This window comes from Synchiropus splendidus, chromosome 19 (assembly GCF_027744825.2).
Source record: "Synchiropus splendidus isolate RoL2022-P1 chromosome 19, RoL_Sspl_1.0, whole genome shotgun sequence".
In the NCBI taxonomy this organism is placed as follows: domain Eukaryota; kingdom Metazoa; phylum Chordata; class Actinopteri; order Syngnathiformes; family Callionymidae; genus Synchiropus; species Synchiropus splendidus.
This window is the reverse complement of record NC_071352.1, coordinates 6161621-6178770: the sequence shown is the minus strand read 5'-3', so window position 1 is coordinate 6178770 and position 17150 is coordinate 6161621. Positions and strand designations below refer to the sequence as shown.

The window sequence follows — 17150 nt, the reverse complement described above, 5'->3', positions numbered from 1 at the left end:
GAAGCCATTGTGAAGGGTGAAGAACCTGCAGTCACACAGGGATAATGAATGAAGCGATGATTCATATCTCATAAAAGCAGCCAACACCGGCGGGACAGGTAGACCTCTGCGATATTTTCCAGATCTCACAACTAATTGAAAATGTCAGAAATGTTCTGATGATGGACAAAAGTAGCTCCTTAGTTCCCTCAGGGTTCGGACTTGTCTGGGGGAGACTTGAACACAACATGGCCTGCAGGTGAGTGGAGATGATGAACATGGGTGGAATCGGGTTACAAGCGACTGGACGACCATTGATCCTGAGAAGCCTGTGGGAAAATTGTAACTGAACCTGGACCAGATGTTAGCAGCCCTGAAAGAGACAGGATATATGGGAACAGTTCAGAGGACAAAGTGTCAACTTTTATGTGGATTCTATTTTGTCAGCGTGGATTGTTTGAGGCCAACTTGACGCTGGGAGCTCTGCGTGTAATAAATCGTTTTTCGCCCTCAGTTTGTCGCAGGAACATGGAATCTGAAATGAGTCCATTCAGAAGAAAACACTACTGAAGCGGTCCAACCAGCAGCAGAATGTGGTCAGATTTAAGAGGAACCACAGGTAGCTGGTGCCAAACCATCGCTCCTCCAAACACCACTATTTTCTCGACTTGAACTCGGCGAGGCCTCAGTTGCACATGAAAGAGAGACATGGATCCAGCTTTGTTTCACTGTGAGAAATCTCCTGCATGAGATGAGTCTTCAGAAGGTATCAATCACACTGCTTGGCTTCAAAGTTTTTGAGTCATTTTAATTCAGTTTCTCTCCTTTCTAAATCAGTTTGCAGACCGTGTGATTCGGACAGGCCTCTCAGAGGCAGGTGACCCACGTCTGACCTCTCATTGGGCTGCACGGCTTTGTCAACATCTCTGTGTTGATGGCATCTCTTGACACTTGTTAATTCCATTACAAATGAATGACCACAAACACCAACCACTTTTGTTGTCAAAATCATTTTATTCATTTATTCATCATTTTTCTTTGTTTTCAGGATTATACAAAAAGAAAAGTGCTTTGGCTTGGTTTGTTGCTGTAGTGGTCCCTTTGATGGCTCGACACCGACCTCTGCTGGTCCAATCTTGCATCGACTTTTCAAAGTTTTATATATGTCTGTCCACCTTAAATGTCATGGTGACCACATCCTCGATCCCAGCCTGGAGCTCGTCGTGCTCCTGGACGGCGGAGACTCCTTTCGGGGTCCCGGTGAGGATGAGGTCTCCCTCCTCCAGGGTGATGAAGTCGCTGATGTAGCTGATGAGATACGGGATGGAGAAGATCATCTGCGCGGTGCAGCCGCTCTGCCTCAGCTGACCGTTGACCTTCAGCCACAGGTTGACGTTCCCCGGTTCTGGGATGCGATCTTTGGGGATGAAGTCGCTGATGGGGCAGGAGGTGTTGAAGGCTTTGGCCCGAGTCCAGGGAAGACCTTTGGACTTGCACTCGTCCTGAACGTCCCGGGCGGTCATGTCCAAGCACAACGCGTAGCCGGCGACATGATCCATGGCGTTGGCCTGAGAGATGCCCATACCCCCTTTTCCGATGACGACCCCCAACTCCACCTCATGGTGCAGGTTGCGGCAGTAGGTCGGGACCAGGATGGGCGAGCCCTCTCTTATGTAAGCGGACGGCGGCTTCAGAAAGAGTACGGGCTCCGTCGGAACAGCGTTTTTCAGCTCTTTCGCGTGGTCGACGTAGTTTCGACCCACACAGATGATTTTCCGACCCCACTCCCAGAATCGGGAGACGTTTCTTGCTGCCATGACTGAGAGGAGAAAAAAAGTTCTGTCACAAGTCAGAAGTAGCGGTCAGCTGAGCAACGTCAAGGCTTCTACTACGGGAAGCTCGAAGGGACTATCGACGGACAGAAGGCGATTCAAAACTCGAGAAGCTGATATCAAATCACAGAACGTTTAAAAAATTCACATGCGAGGACCGTATATCCTATTCAAATATATCACTTTAAATTGCATTAAATTCAGTGCATACAATTTCTACGTTTTGCCCATTGGAATTACGTATAGCATGTAATCGTGTATTGGTGTAGGTTCAACTTTAAACAGCTTTCGCATTCTTTATTAATGTGTTCATTTCGTTTCTGTAGTCACGATAATAAAAAATACTTCACAAGTTGGCACATGCCGTGAGCGATCGCTCGCCCTCTAGACTTGATTGGTTGAGTCTGGTAGGTCAGCGATTAAAGAGGGGCGGGTGCGGAAGTGATTCTGCAGCAAACTTTGCTGGTTTCTCCTCAGTTGTTGATGTTATGTTCTTCAAGTACCTCGCAGGGAGCGCGTGCACTCTGCTCAGCGCTGCGACTGCGTTGAAACTCGGTAGGTGGACGCCAACTTTATGTTAAAACACACCGTTGATGTTTTGATCGGAGTCACATTTGTGAATTGCGTCGTAATTCGTGATGGTTCTTCTGTGACGTGTATGTGGATGTTTGAGCTGTCACTTAACACCAGTTTCCCGTTACATAATCTTTATATTAGTTATGTAAAAGCTAAGTGTAGCGAGGTGAAGATCTCATGTCGGTTTGTTTACATTGATGTCAACGGACCTGCTGTCTTTTGGTCATTCATATAACCTGTTAGTCCGATTCCATGCCACTTCTAATGTCAAATTCTGAAATCTGGTTCTTGAGTTTGCGTTTTAGACACAAGAATTTGAAGGCCATGTTCGTAAAAAGCTCATTGGATTATTACGAATGTATTACCAATAATTACTGATTTATTATTATATTGCTTTTGTTGTACTACTGCTATTAAGTAAAAACAAAACCCGATTATATAGCTTTTACTCTTGTTTACATTCTGTGTCACAACTGCACATGAAAAGGGTTTTGTGTGTATCAGTTGTTTTTCTGGCAAATCTGGATCCTTCCTGCTCATGAATAAATTACATCACCTTGTTTGCTCTGGTGAAGCTCCAACTGAAGTCAAGGTCCACACAGCTGCACTGCTTCGCAACTCAGTGAGAAAGTCAGCTCTGGTAGATCAAGCCAACATGAGAGTGGAACTCCTGCCGGCGCTGAGCGACAACTACATGTACCTGCTGATCGATTCGGATACCAAAGAAGCTGCTGTTGTCGACCCAGTAGAGCCACTCAAGGTTTGCAATGACGAAAAGTCACTTATCCGCTCTACTTCAAACTGAAAGATACTGTGTTATTGCCATTATTATTACTATTGAAGCAAACGTTTCCCATCAACTGCACAGTTTTAAAGAGAATAACAATGTCATTGATGGTGCTAAACCAACCATTCTCATCTCTAGGTCGTGGAGGCGGTAAGGAAGCATGGTGTGAGGCTGACAACTGTGCTCACCACACATCACCACTGGTAGGTTCCATTCAAGCTGTAACCAAACTGGATTGTTACCGCTGACAATCCTCTTATTATGAAGGATTTATCTGAAAGATTTATTTAGCATTGCTCTCCTCTTAGGGACCATGCGAGTGGGAACGACAAGCTGAAGAAGATGATGCCTTCGCTCAAGGTCTACGGAGGAGACGACAGAGTGGACGCCATTACAAAGAAAGTTACTCACTCCAATAGCTTTAAGGTTAGAAGCAGGTTAAGGTTTTGCTTTCCTCAAGCTTAAGGCTGTGCAATGCTGTTTTTTCAAATGACTGTCAGCTGATTTGTCTCCCTTTTGTCCAGCTGGGCTCGCTCAACATCAAATGTCTGTTCACACCATGTCACACCACTGGCCACATCTGTTACTATGTAACTAAAGAAAACAGCTCGGAGCCTCCAGCTGTGTTCACAGGTATGACATGCAGATTAGCTGAAAGGCTGTCGAGGATGCGTGACACCACTTGTGTCCTTCTGTGCGGCAGGGGACACGCTTTTCGTGGCGGGGTGTGGCAAATTCTTCGAGGGTACTGCGGAGCAGATGCATAAAGCCTTGATAGAAATCCTGGGCCGCCTGCCCCCTGAAACGGTAGACCTCAGTTATGCAACTGCTTTGTCCTCAGACACACTTATCACTGTTTGTGTTTTAGCGCGTCTACTGTGGTCATGAGTACACTGTCAGCAACCTTAAATTTGCACGGCATGTGGAGCCAGATAATGGAGTGATAAAGGAGAAGCTTGCGTGGGCGAAGGTGGGGAGTCGTTGTGCTGAGGAAATTATCTCTCTCAACTGATCATTTGGGTAATAATTTATCTTGTTTCTGAAGGAGCAATGCAGCAATGGAGAACCTACCATCCCATCTACTTTGGCTGAGGAGTTTACCTTTAACCCATTTATGAGGGTCAAGTATGTAGCCATTTCACCTATCCTGTCTTTATTTTAGGCCTGGCTTATTTTGTTTTTATCCTCCATTCAGTGAGAAGTCGGTGCAGGACCACGTGAAGCAGACTACTGCTGTGGAAACGATGAGAAGCCTCCGCAAAGAAAAGGACTCGTTTCGGGTGCCCAAGGAATAATTTCCCACCATTTGCGTTGCTTAAACTGGATGCTTTAAACCAACAGCTCATGCTTTATATCCAAACAAATCATTCTAGAGTCAGTAAATACTTGGAATAGATCAGCTACTTGCAAAAGTAGACCGTTTGATCATTCACCTTGGTTTGGTGCAAACTAGCTGTTAGTGTTTTGTGCTTTATATGCAAAAAGAGTATTTGAGTATAAGACTTGTTTGTTTAAAAAAAAAGTTGATCTGTAAATGATTTTACAGTTCCTATTATATAATTTAACATTTTTAATGGATGTGCACTTTGATGTACGTGAACAGAAAAAAATGATCTACACATTGACACCGTTTGAATGTTTTTATTTCGAGTGTTGATATTCTAAAGCTTATTGTTTGGTTTTTTGGTTTTTTTTGGGTGAAATGTTTTGTGCCCCTGCGAAATATGAAACGCACATGCTTTTAAAAACAGAGTATGTTGTGATTGTAACCAGCTATAAAACACTCTCCTCTTCAAATATTTTTCCCAAGCAACACATTTATTCTTTTAGAGTCGTTGATATCTGTTTCGATGTGTATTTCTGTATCAGAAAGAAGAGAAGGTATTTGGCCATCTACACAACCAGAGTACTTTTTTTTGTTGTTGCAATGTTTAATGTTCAAATGTTTCCTTTAGTGCTGTCAGTCGATTAAAAAAATTTATCGAATTAATTTTTATGTCATATCTGCTAAAGGTCTCCTGATAAACAATTTGAGTTCTAGGATATAAAATGTAGTGCATGACTAATCAATTGAATACAGTAAGAAGAGAAGATTTGAAAAAAAAAATTATTGGTGAACTGTGCTTCATAAATGAACTCCAAAAGTAAAGGTCAAGCACGTCCGCAAACCAGTTAGGCCAGGTGCATTATTCAAGAATTTAAAACAAATACAGCAATACAGTTAAACAAATAAAATAAAGCTGTCTTCAAAAATGTAAAACAAACACCAATACAGTTAAATAAATAAAATAAGGCTGTTTTCAAAAATGTAATACAAATACAGCGATTCATTTAAATAAATAAAATTCTGAATTAAAATAAGGTTGTCTCAAGTAGGCACTTAAGCTCAATATAGCAATTCAAAAATGAATAATAGAAGTATATCACGCCTCTAAATGAGGCAAAATGAGGAATCGTTGATACTCATAATTAATTCGTTACATTTTTTAACGCGTTAAATTATTTAATCGAATTAACGCGTTAAAATGACAGCAGGAGTTTCGTTTAGTCTTCTTGAACAACACGTCTAACACGTATTATTGTACACTTATATTGTTGGCTTGTCTTCCCTCTGCATAACAGCAGATCCTCTTCAAAATGAACGTGATCCATCGGTAATGTTTTTTTTTTTTTAATTTAGCAAGCATGACGTAAACAACGTTTGATCTCTCTGACTCGATTATGATGCCTTGATGTTGACAGGCCGAGCCGCTTACGTCACCACAACTTCATTTGTTAGCTGACGTTCTCGAGCACCGAACTGTGGCAAGAAAATCACTATCAAAATAACTTCGAAGATACGTGTCTGTTTCAATGTTAGAATAATAGTCGCTGCGCGAATATAGTTTGGGATTTAAAGTAACGCTATTCGCGCGCATATTTTTTTGTTTATCGTCTGCAAGTATGATCTTTAAAGACGTATATTTGAACAGTTGATGTGCTTATGAGTTGAGCAAATTTCGCGCGCGCTTGAGAAGTTAACTTCTCCGCATTGTTCCTTTTCCCCGAGTGGTCCGTTTCTCCATCGCGCATGCGTGTGTTCCGGGATCATGAAGGTAAAGGTGATCTCCATCCTGGAAGACAACTACATGTACCTGGTGATCGACGAACACAGCAGACAGGCTGTGGCTGTGGACCCCGCTGTCCCTCACCGGGTACGTTGCTCTCCTGGTCACTCGGCTCTTACTCACACGTGTGTCGTGTTAATATTTGCACTTATTCTCTGATTTTTTTTTACTTCATGTGTTTTTTTTTATTATAATAGCTGCTGGAGATTGTGAAGAGAGAAGATGTGAGACTGGTGGCTGTTCTTACAACACACCATCACTGGTAAGTGAATAGCTTACCAGTTCACTTCATATACTGTAGCGATGGTTGTTGCTCAGGGATCACGCCAGAGGCAATGAGGCGCTGCTGAAGGACCTGCCTGACCTCAGGGTGTATGGTGGAGACGATCGAATCGAGGGCTTGACAGATAAAGTCAGTGACGGTCAGGAACTCAAGGTAGCCAGTGAAGCGTTGTGCCCTTCAAGTTGTGCCCTTGTTCAATCGTCCTCTTTGTGTTCGCAGTTCAACTCCATCAACGTGCGATGCCTCTTCACGCCCTGTCACACCTCAGGTCACATGTGCTACTTTGTCTGGGAGGACGATTGCGCCGACGCCCCGGCTGTATTCACAGGTGTTTTTTCTTGTTATATTAAAAGAAAGATTCATGAAAGTGAAACAATGTTGTTTGGTATCTGAGTGGTGAGCATAATAAATTAATAATGTACTATTTCCCCTACTTATTTTATGATTCTTATCCCTTTTATTATGTTTTTTAAAAAATCTTACACGGATGGCTTTATTAAAATATTATATTTAGCTTTATTTGACATATTTTAGTTTACTTTTCTAAACCGTTTCTTCTTCCAAACTCCTCCTTTTTTTTAAAAATAATATCCCACTACAACTGCAGCTGATAAATATTCATACACTTTACTAAAGATGGTGGATTTCTCAGGCTGCAGTGGTCAGTACCAGGAAATGTGAAGGACCTGACTCTCACTACAGTCATGCTTAAAAACTCTGGTTTCCTCCCACAGCAGAGGTCAAGAAAGGTTAAATTGTGAGCAATTATAATGATGAAGAATTTTAACTTCTGTTGAAAGCTGAACTGTATATTACAAAATATGAAATAAAATATTACAAGGTGAGTAGTAAATGGAGTATAAAAAAATATTATATTTAGCTTCATTTGACTTCGTTTCTTCTTCCAAACTCCTCCTTCATTCATCATCGCAAATTTCATTGTAAAATTCTCCACAGAACATTAGCTCACTCACTCTCCCCACTTCGGTAATACTGTCACTTTTCAACTGTCACATTTAAACATAAAAAATATAATTTAAAGCCATAAATCTGCAGCGATGTAAAATAAAAACGGTAACACAATTCGGCCACTGCGAGGCGCTCTTACAGCAAAAAAGTGATCTATTGGACCCTCCAAAAATGAAGTAAATCGAGCCTAAAATGTTTCTTTTGTTGCTCATATTAACCATCTCATTCAAGATTAGCCTTGATGTAGTATGAGTTTGACTTCTGTGCCTCAAATATTCAAAGCAAACTTCATGATTCTCACATGCTTTTGTGTCTCCTCCCAACAGGGGATACGCTATTTATTGGAGGCTGTGGAAAGTTCCTTGAGGGAACTGCAGACCAGATGTACCACAACCTCACCCAGGTTCTCGGCTCCTTACCTCAAGAAACAGTACGTGCAAGCGAACAAATAAATGCATTACGAGTCGATAGATTTTTTTTTTTTTTAAACCGGGAATGATGAGCTCAGTGCAGTGTGAAGAAGGTCCCTGGACTGAGTGACACTGATGTAAACACACAAAGAGAGAATTCACAGCTCCACACTTCACTGCGATGACTGAAGACAGTGATGTCACTGAGTCTTTGTTTCTCATTTAGAAGGTCTTCTGTGGACATGAATACACCATCAAGAACCTCAAGTTCGCCCTGCTGGTGGAACCAGAGAACGAGAAGGTGAAAGAGATGCTGAGCTGGGCGAAGGTGAGAAAACCCAACCTACGACAGGCTAGGTCCACTCTCATCCAATTCCCCTCTGTGTGTGCTCATCTATAGGCACGAGATGACGACGACAAACCGACCGTGCCTTCGACTCTGGTCGAGGAGTTCGACTATAACCCTTTTCTTCGTCTCTCGTAAGTTTGACACAAATTGCTCTTGAAAACTTTGAAATTCAAGCTATTACTGTTCCTGTGTCTCCACCTTTTCCCTCCACTGCAGTGAAGAAGCCGTACAGAAGTTCACCGGGAAGACAGATCCAGTTGAGGTTCTGAAGGTTCTACGTAAGGAAAAGGATAAATTTAAAAAGCCCAAGGAAAGACTTCCCGCTCATGCCATGTTGGCTCTGGAGTGGGGGCTGCTGAGACCCTAAAATCTGCTCCCAATCCTGCTCTTGCTCCGTGTTGTTCCATTAAAAGATGAATAATATCCCACTACAACTGCAGCAGATAAATATTCATACACTTTACTAATGATGGTGGATTTCTCAGGCTGCAGTGGTCAGTACCAGGAAATGTAAAGGACCAGACTCGCACTAAAGTCATGCTTAAAAACTCTGGTTTCCTCCCACAGCAGAGGTCAAGCAAGGTTAAATTGTGAGCAATTATAGTGATGAAGAATTTTAACTTCTGTTGAAAGCTGAACTGTATATTACAAAATATGAAATAAAATATTACAAGTTGAGTAGTAAATGGCGCTTTTTTATTGGTCATTTTCTTGCCGAAACATCAGCCCCGAATGGTCTTATGCGACTGAAGCTCCACAAAGAAGTGAAAGGAAATGAATAAACGCAACAATACTGTAACTTGTGAACATATATTTATATTAATTTATGTTTAAAAAATGATTATACATACTAACTCTGTGTATTCTGATTGTACGGTTGCTGATGCCTTTGAAAGGAGCTGGTCACATTCAGCGCTAAGAAAGTGTCACCACTTCATGGTCAGTCCGTTGGTCATCTTCTCAACCATGTGGTACTTGGTGTGCAGCAGCTCTCTGGCTTTTTCCTCACCCACACGCTTCAGCCATGACTGGTACAGCTCCGCCACGCTGGTGGCATCTTCGGGCTCCTGGACGAGCTCCGCTTTGTAGAGCTCCTCAACCTTCTGCAGCAGCTCTTTGGGGTTCTGACCTGGTTTAGGCTTCACCTGCCCCCCACCGTTCAGACAACCTGGAGAGAGAAGACGCTCAATAAGAGCTTCTAACTTCAAAAAAAAGTAGAAGCCTGACTCACCTGAAGGGCAGGCCATGACCTCTACAAAGTGATACGGACATTTGCCACGTTTGAGTTTCTGCACCAGGTTCTGGATATTCCGGAAACCATAGGTGAACGCAAAGCACAGAACAGTGGTGCCATCTTTCTCCAGGGTCACCTCCTGGAAGTCCTTATTCCTGGGAAAACAAGAGATTGACACACATATATTTGAAGTCAAGTCCTAAACAAAAGCAGCGAAAACAGAGACCATGGTGAGGAGCTACTTGACACTCCATAAAAACTCACTTGAGGGTTTTGTAGGTCAGTTCCTTGACCTCCTCTCCAAACAGCTGCTTGGCTGCATGAGTGAAGACATGATGGAGGTAACCACCAGAACCTCCTCCAGCATGAGACAGGAAGTCATCCCCACTCACACTGCTGAACCTGAGTACAACATTCACAACCGCATTCACCAACTGCTAAAGCACTAAACTCATCTAATAGTTTTAAAAACCGCAAATATCCTACATGGTATCCAACGCAGACGGCTGTAGATCATTCAGGGAGACCTTCTCCTCCTCCAGCATCTTCAGTACCTCACCTGCGGGACCAAACAAAAGCAATGACTATAATTCACAGAGAGCAATTTGAGGATCCTAAGCTTCAGTATAGCAGTGCAGCCACATTGATACAGTCTTATTGAGTCGCAAAACAGGGGTGTACTGTATGTACCCCCCAAAAAATAATGAAAAAGGTCAGTTCAAACAAAAAGCTGACAATTATTAAAAGTTTTAAGGAAGACTTTTGAAAAGAAAAAAGAAACAAAACGAATGGAAACAAATGGAAATAGTGGTGGCACTACTGCTCTCAAATATGAAGCCGTAAAAGGCTGCAGTACCCGAGGTGATGACACAGTCCACTTCTCTGGTCTCAGCTTCATTCATGTAGAAGTCCGATCTGGAAGCCTCAAGTTTTTTGTCAAAGCAGGGCATCACTGCCACGTGGTAGATCTGCTGTGGACTCAAACCCTAAAGAGAGTGGTAGAAGACTCTTTTTTAGGGTTGGGTGATATGGACATAAAAAGTTATCACGATAAATGGTAAAAAAAAGTATTTTTTTTAATTCTAGCGCATAGTGTCTGTATCACAATAAATACATTTTCATTCTGTTCTGTGTTGTACACACTACAGTCTCTCTTAAAACTGTTTTGATGAAATATATTAGAGGAGTTTGCCTCCAACATCAGTATTTGTTTATGTTTAAATATGCTCGCGTCTGACAGACTGCTCTGCCAGTACCACAACTAGTGTCACAATCAAAGGTTCCCTGGATTAAAAATAAGTTTAAGATTACAATCGTGAACCAAAGTCCACGACACTCTCCACAACTGCCACGTGCCGGCTGTCAAACGCTGCGGAGCTGGAGAGCGTGACACACCATCGCGATCTCGTCATGTTCACGTGTGCAAGTCCAATGCAGCGAGTGTGCCGCGTGTTTATCAAATTTATCATGAGATGCAGAATTGTTATCGTGGAGATTGTGTTTGACGGTATATAAGTTATTGCCCACCCCTACTCTTGTGTACCATGGAAAAACACTTCAGGTGTCACCGTGTTCTTACCTGCTGTTCTGCAAAATACCCCTTGACCAGAGACCCCATCATCTGCTGAGGGGAGCGAGTGGAGCTGACATAGGGCAGGATGAACTCTCCGTGAGTTTTCTCTGCGTAGCAGATCCAGCCTAAGAGTCGGGAGTGTCTCATTGTAAATGATACCAGGAGGGTGGTAAACATTGTTTGGGGGGTGTTTAAATACCTGGGCAGGCGGACGTGAGCATCGGCAGCGCCTTTTTATCCTGCTCCTTCTTCCGATATCGCTCCAGAAATTCTCTCTGGCTCTCCAGCAGGCTGAAGGTTCGACTGTAGCTTGTGTCAAACACATGGTGGACTCCTGAAAGTTGGTCGGCAGGACAATAAATCAGACAAAACCCATTGTACTAAAGTAGGTTTGAGATGCGAAAGCTTTTTGTTATAACTCACCAAGGCTTTTAAAAAATGAGGTCAGCCTCCTTCCTGTCTCACTGCTGCTGAGGTCATAATGAGCTGCGATGGAGGCTCTGGACTGAGGTGACACTGACACAACCACCACCCTCTGCTCTCTCTCACCAGACTGCGAGAGACCAAGACTTTAATCCTGAGCAGTGAATCTTCCATTAAAATTGACTGCAAACCTTGTTGCTCCGCAGAACTTTGAAAAGCTCCTCATGGCTCTGCTGCGTGATGAGAACGCTCTCAGCTGAGGTGATGCAGCCACTGCAGGCCAAGCAGTCGTTCAGTGTGATCTTGGCCTTTTCCAGTTTCTGCTTCCCACCATCCTGCAAATAGAGGTGGATACAATAAAGAAGATTACCAAATGTTAAGTGTGAAGTATAATTTAACTAGAAAAAAACAAACCTGGTTGACTTGGAAATAACTGCCATCGTTTTCTATCTGGATTCTAGCGACAGTTTTGCCCTGTTTCTTCTCGACTTTGACGGGTTTAACACATTCCTGGAAAAGAGCAATAAAACATGCGCGCACAATCGAGCCATCAGCAAATACGTTCAGAAGAACTACGAAAGGAATTCATTGCGAAACATCACAGGATGTTAGGCTTGTTGCGCAGTTACATCGCCAGGTTTTACATCACGTTGGAGTGCCGTAAACACAGCGTTTTCAGTCTTTATTTTCACCCAGTTCTACCTAAATATAAATAGCCTGTTCTCGAAAAACAGAAACAGAAGCCGTGTGATACGATCACACTCGATACGTGAGGCAGTCAGTCAGCATTGTTCGAATGCTTTAGAAAGTTACTTCTAAATCCACACGTAAAAGTTGGCGTGTCTTCACAATACAGCTAACGTGTGTAAACTAGAAAGTATCACGACCTGGGATGGGGTGATGAAATCATCGAGGTCAGTCAACTGCAACACACCGCTGAAGACAGAAGCCATTCCTACTGCCGTAAAGTGTGCGTTGTTTGTCTTAAGTGTCGTAAACACGCCGACAAAACGCTAAATTACATTTTTAACCTATACAATTCATGTAAGTGAAACGTGAAAACACATTAAAAGCCATTTCCGCTTCAGCAATGAATTTTTTTTATTATTTCTTAATTATATTTTATATTGTTTATTTTAAATGTACTTTTAAATGTAAAGAATTTTTAAATGTTTTTTTCATATCTCAAAATATTTTTTTAAAGTTCACTCCGGTGAGAAAGGACACTTAAATGGCCAATTTTGTCAGTCTGCCACACAATGAAATAATAACTCGATATTGCAGTATTCTAGAAGTAGTCCTTGTTTTTGCATTATGCTTGCCTGGAAAATAACCTTTAAGATAAATGTGATGACATTTTCATTATTAAGTCAACAATGATTAAAACGCATTGGAAGCATTCCTTCCCATCGACCAACCCCATATCAATCTAGAAATACATATATCATATAACCTTTTTAATAAGATGAAATGTTTTAACAACTAACACAGACCATTTAAAATGACAATATTATTCGAAATCTTCAATGCTGTTGTTATGACTACGGGGTCGTAAATCCGCCATGTTTGCCTGCAGCAGCGGCAGCGTTGCGACAGAGACGGAGAGCTCTAACGACATGAATGTTGAAAATAATCATACGGCAGAAGCAGAGTGTGAGCGAACGAAGGACGGCAATGAAACCTTCACGGTACAGACTTATCTTGGAGATGAAGGTGAGTCAGATTCGCTGAAATTTACACCATACACTCCACATTTATATCCCCGGGCCTAACTAGCGCGTAGTGTTCACAGCAGCTAGCTTTCGTTAGCAACCGAAGCCACTTAAGTTTAATATTAAACGCGAGTCCTATGCTGCGCTGTTTTTATTCTCTGCCAAAAACCAACTGACAATTTACAGATATATATGTGCAAGTCACATATTCGGCCAGTTGTGTGGAAACAGTAGAACTTCAATCAGTGAGCTAAAGCATCTCTGTAGCCATGTTTTAATGTCAGCCTACTAAGAACTACTACACTCCAGTTGCTTGGACGAGCTTCAGTATTGCATTTGTTTTGACGATTCTACTTGATATGATTGTTTTCAGATGAAGATGTGCACAAGTGCGGACGCTGTCAGCTAGAGTTCTCCACATTGGAGGCATTTATACAACACAAGCTGCACCAAAGCTGCAAACGTGTGGACAATGTGACGGACATCAGCCAGCATGTCCAAGACCAAGAGGTGGTGATTCATTTGGATGTTTTCCTCATTTAACACAAATATTTACACTTGGGAATTCACTTTTGGTTTTGTGATTTAAGCTCGAGGCGTCCAGAGTTAACATGTCCGCTGAGGAGGATGTGGTCCCAGCGGAGTCTTCTTCAGAGTCTGTGACCACCACCGCAAACGGTGAGATGAGATCCGTGGTTGTTGCGGCAAAATATAAGATATATATATATATATATATATATATATATATATATATATACATACATATATATATATATATATATATACGCATAAATGTTTTGTTTCCCTCTCCTAGGTGATATCTGCAGTCATCTTGATGAAGGTCACAGCCAGAAATCTCTGAAAACAACCAAAGAATCAACATCTGGGAAGGTTGACAAATATGTATTTAAAGTGGATCAAGATGGACGTTACCTTTGTCAGCTTTGCCAAAAAACTTTTAAAACAGTGAGTCGTACTCTCTTCTCACTCTGCTTTGCATGTTTTTGCTATTTAGTTTTAATAGGCAAAAGGAAGTGCAACATAGTTATTGACCATACTTTTCTGTGTCACACCCACATGTCACTTGCTTTTATTCCAGTCCAACATCTTAAGAACTCATTTGAAAACTCACTCCGACCAGAAGAACTTCTCATGTGAACTCTGTGAAACCTCCTTTCGCACGAAAGGCTCCCTGATTCGCCACAATCGCCGTCACACTGGTACAGCTCACCGAACTTCATCAAATCTCTATTCATCTCAATCTTTATTTGTTATTTTTTTCAATTGCAGATGAGCGGCCGTATCGCTGTAACCTGTGCGGAATTTCCTTCAGAGAGTCCGGCGCCCTCACCAGGCACCGGAAGTCCCGAACACCATGCACAGAAAAGATCCGCTTTGTACAGTACAAGGAGATCTTGGTCAGCAAAGATGGACAACAGAAAGGTGTGTTCCTCTGCTCAGTGCGTGGCTAGGATGCATTGCTGGAATCATTTCTGTTCTTATCCCTTGTTTTTAATTCCCTAAAACACATATAATTCATGGATAAGCATTGCAAGTAGGTTTTCTCAAGACTTATGAAGTTCTCTGTCGACACTGCACCACCTGTCCAGGGGTCAACTCCAACCAAGCTGAACAACAAGAGGTGATTGTTTTGGAAGAATTGTCAGAGGACGAGACAGCGGCAGCACAAACTGCGGTAGTCAATTTGGTTGAAGCTGGCTCCCCAGAGGTCATCCACCAGGTTCACTTTACGATGGAGGTGGACGGCACAAGTCAAGAGCAGCAAGTATGTTTCTGGGCGAAGATTGAAAAGACTCCAAATGTTCTGAGGGTCACACAGTCTTGCTGTGTAGGTGGTGGTGGAGTCGGCTCAGGCGGAGACGCTCGCGGCAGCCGTAGGCGACAACCTCATCTGTCAAGCCATCATCAACTCTGGACTGGCACTGAAGGAGGAGGAGGGGGCAGATCATCAGATGGAGGAGATCAGTGTGATGGTTGAAGATTGTCCTGATGCTGAGGAAACAGAGATCCAAATTAAAGAAGAGTTTGTTGAGTCAAAAACTGAGGTGGGAATACGTTTATGCCTCATAATGCTTTATGATAATAACAGGACTTTTTATTTTTCTAGGATGTGACGAATACTTTATCGCCATCAAAGCCCTATGTGTGTCCTCACTGTGGTCGCTCTTTCAAGGGCCTGAACTACTTCCGGTTTCATGTCAGTGGTCATGCTGGTGAGTTTGTGACATAGATAGAAGACAGATTTATTTCATTCCAAATGATGCTGAGATGGGAGATTCACTGATGCTACTGTGCTCAGCGTAATAAGCGTCTAGGATTCTGATAGTGCACCACATCTTGGGGGGGGGGGAGGTTTTTTAGTCCTTTAAAAGCAAGCGACCCACCATATACTTTTGTGCTTGTTATGCAGGCAAGCCCTTCAAGTGTAACATCTGCCAGCGGGACTTCCAGACCGGGTATTTGTTGAGAAAGCACATGGAGAATCACGGAGCTGAGCGCCGCTACAAGTGCGGCGAGTGCGGCAAATTGTATAAAACCATCGGACACATTCGCGAACACATGAGGTGTCACTCGGATGTAAGACCGTATCACTGCGCCAGATGCAATAAGGACTACAAAACCAAGGTACGTGAAGCCACCTTTACGCTAATGATGTGTCTTGTTTGCTTGTCGCTGACTGTGTCTGTGTTTTTACCCAGAATGCTCTTCAGGTTCATCAGAGGATCCATGGTGAGGAGAAGCCGTACCAATGTCAGTATTGCCCGAGAGGCTTTCGAGAGAAAGGTTCTCTGGTGCGACATATTCGCCATCACACTGGAGAAAAGCCCTTTAAGTGCCCCAAGTGTGGGCGGGGCTTTGCTGAGCACGGGACTCTGAATCGGCATATGCGTGCCAAAGGTTCGACAGAAACCAACTGCCTTCGAATATAAATGGAGATTAAATCTGCTTCTATTTCCACCAGGCGGCTGCCGAAAAGAAGAATCCAGCAAACACGCGGCAGCGACAGAAGAGGTGGTGGAGGAGGTGCCGGGGGACTCTGTAGCGACAGCAGCCATCATCTCTGATGATCCAAATGCAGTTCTGGTGGAGTTCTCTTCTGTGGTGGCAGATACTCAGGAGTATATCATCGACGTGAGAGCTGAAATTCTCTCAAGTTTTTTGTTTGATTTTACAAGTATGGCTTGTCTGTTCCCTCTGTAGACTCAGAGTGAAGAAGTTCAGGTAGAAAGCCAGAGTGAGGTATGTCGTGCTGAAATCTGGGTTCAGTAGCAGCCTGAGATTCAACGCTGCTCTGACTCCACAGATGAGCAGTCAGATCGTGAAAGTGGTGCAGCAGCTGGTCAGCCAGTCGCACGGCGCAGGGAGCCACCAGATCATCGTCCGGAACGCCTCCCTCAACGAGGAGGGAGCATCCATCTCCGACTGCGGCGACACCATCACCATCGCCACACCGCAGAACTTGACCGAGCAGGTGGCCATGACTCTGGTCACTGCCATCGGTGACGGCACTCTTCTCACCACCACCGAGACGGAAGAGGGGACCATCGCCATGGTGACCGCGGAGGACAGGATGCAGGAAGATGTGCAGGTGGTGCAAGAAGAGTATGTCATTGCAAATCCAGAGGTGGAAATACAGACTGTCATCGTGTGAATAAACAGATTTTAAATGGACTTGACCTTGTAATATAGTTTGTTTATTAGTTGAAATTGGTTTTCTCACTAAATTCTTGACTTTTTTCATTTAACAAAAATACTGTTTCTTAAAACCCTGCTTGTTATATGTTGTAATGAAATGCAACAGCAGCAGTAAGCTCCACCACAGACTGAAAGAAATGCCATCAGTGAACTATGTGAAATAAATAGTATTTTCGATCATGTGTTCTCCATTATTTTA

General features: G+C 43.0%; 5 protein-coding genes across 5 annotated transcripts; 3 read left to right on the top strand and 2 right to left on the bottom strand.

Moving 5' to 3' along the window:
• Positions 1-986: 986 nt before the first annotated feature.
• fahd1 (fumarylacetoacetate hydrolase domain containing 1) lies at positions 987-1854 on the bottom strand. Its single transcript, XM_053852342.1, has one exon. The coding sequence runs from the start codon at positions 1794-1796 to the stop codon at positions 1137-1139; it is 660 nt and encodes a 219-aa protein (XP_053708317.1). The 5' UTR covers positions 1797-1854; the 3' UTR covers positions 987-1136.
• A 385-nt stretch (positions 1855-2239) lies between these two features.
• On the top strand, positions 2240-5153 carry LOC128751150 (hydroxyacylglutathione hydrolase, mitochondrial-like). Its single transcript, XM_053851991.1, has 9 exons — positions 2240-2366; positions 2963-3147; positions 3313-3377; positions 3483-3600; positions 3699-3807; positions 3878-3981; positions 4043-4144; positions 4220-4299; positions 4370-5153. The coding sequence occupies exons 1-9, from the start codon at positions 2300-2302 to the stop codon at positions 4467-4469; spliced, it is 930 nt and encodes a 309-aa protein (XP_053707966.1). The 5' UTR covers positions 2240-2299; the 3' UTR covers positions 4470-5153.
• A 776-nt stretch (positions 5154-5929) lies between these two features.
• Positions 5930-8959, top strand: LOC128751512 (hydroxyacylglutathione hydrolase-like protein). Its single transcript, XM_053852579.1, has 8 exons — positions 5930-6368; positions 6479-6543; positions 6600-6717; positions 6784-6892; positions 7860-7963; positions 8170-8271; positions 8344-8423; positions 8509-8959. The coding sequence occupies exons 1-8, from the start codon at positions 6264-6266 to the stop codon at positions 8657-8659; spliced, it is 834 nt and encodes a 277-aa protein (XP_053708554.1). The 5' UTR covers positions 5930-6263; the 3' UTR covers positions 8660-8959.
• A 7-nt stretch (positions 8960-8966) lies between these two features.
• On the bottom strand, positions 8967-12495 carry narfl (nuclear prelamin A recognition factor-like). The gene is made up of 11 exons (XM_053852578.1): positions 12410-12495; positions 11937-12032; positions 11714-11857; positions 11523-11652; positions 11299-11433; positions 11106-11224; positions 10383-10512; positions 10013-10085; positions 9791-9928; positions 9524-9681; positions 8967-9460 (listed from the first exon to the last, which is right to left on the bottom strand). Exons 1-11 carry the CDS (start codon positions 12473-12475, stop codon positions 9219-9221), a joined length of 1431 nt encoding a protein of 476 aa, XP_053708553.1. The 5' UTR covers positions 12476-12495; the 3' UTR covers positions 8967-9218.
• A 619-nt stretch (positions 12496-13114) lies between these two features.
• On the top strand, positions 13115-17103 carry e4f1 (E4F transcription factor 1). The gene is made up of 14 exons (XM_053852577.1): positions 13115-13235; positions 13608-13744; positions 13825-13912; positions 14049-14200; positions 14334-14454; positions 14525-14677; positions 14845-15020; positions 15088-15300; positions 15363-15468; positions 15666-15880; positions 15955-16153; positions 16218-16387; positions 16457-16495; positions 16560-17103. The coding sequence occupies exons 1-14, from the start codon at positions 13139-13141 to the stop codon at positions 16905-16907; spliced, it is 2214 nt and encodes a 737-aa protein (XP_053708552.1). The 5' UTR covers positions 13115-13138; the 3' UTR covers positions 16908-17103.
• The last annotated feature ends 47 nt before the right edge of the window (positions 17104-17150 follow it).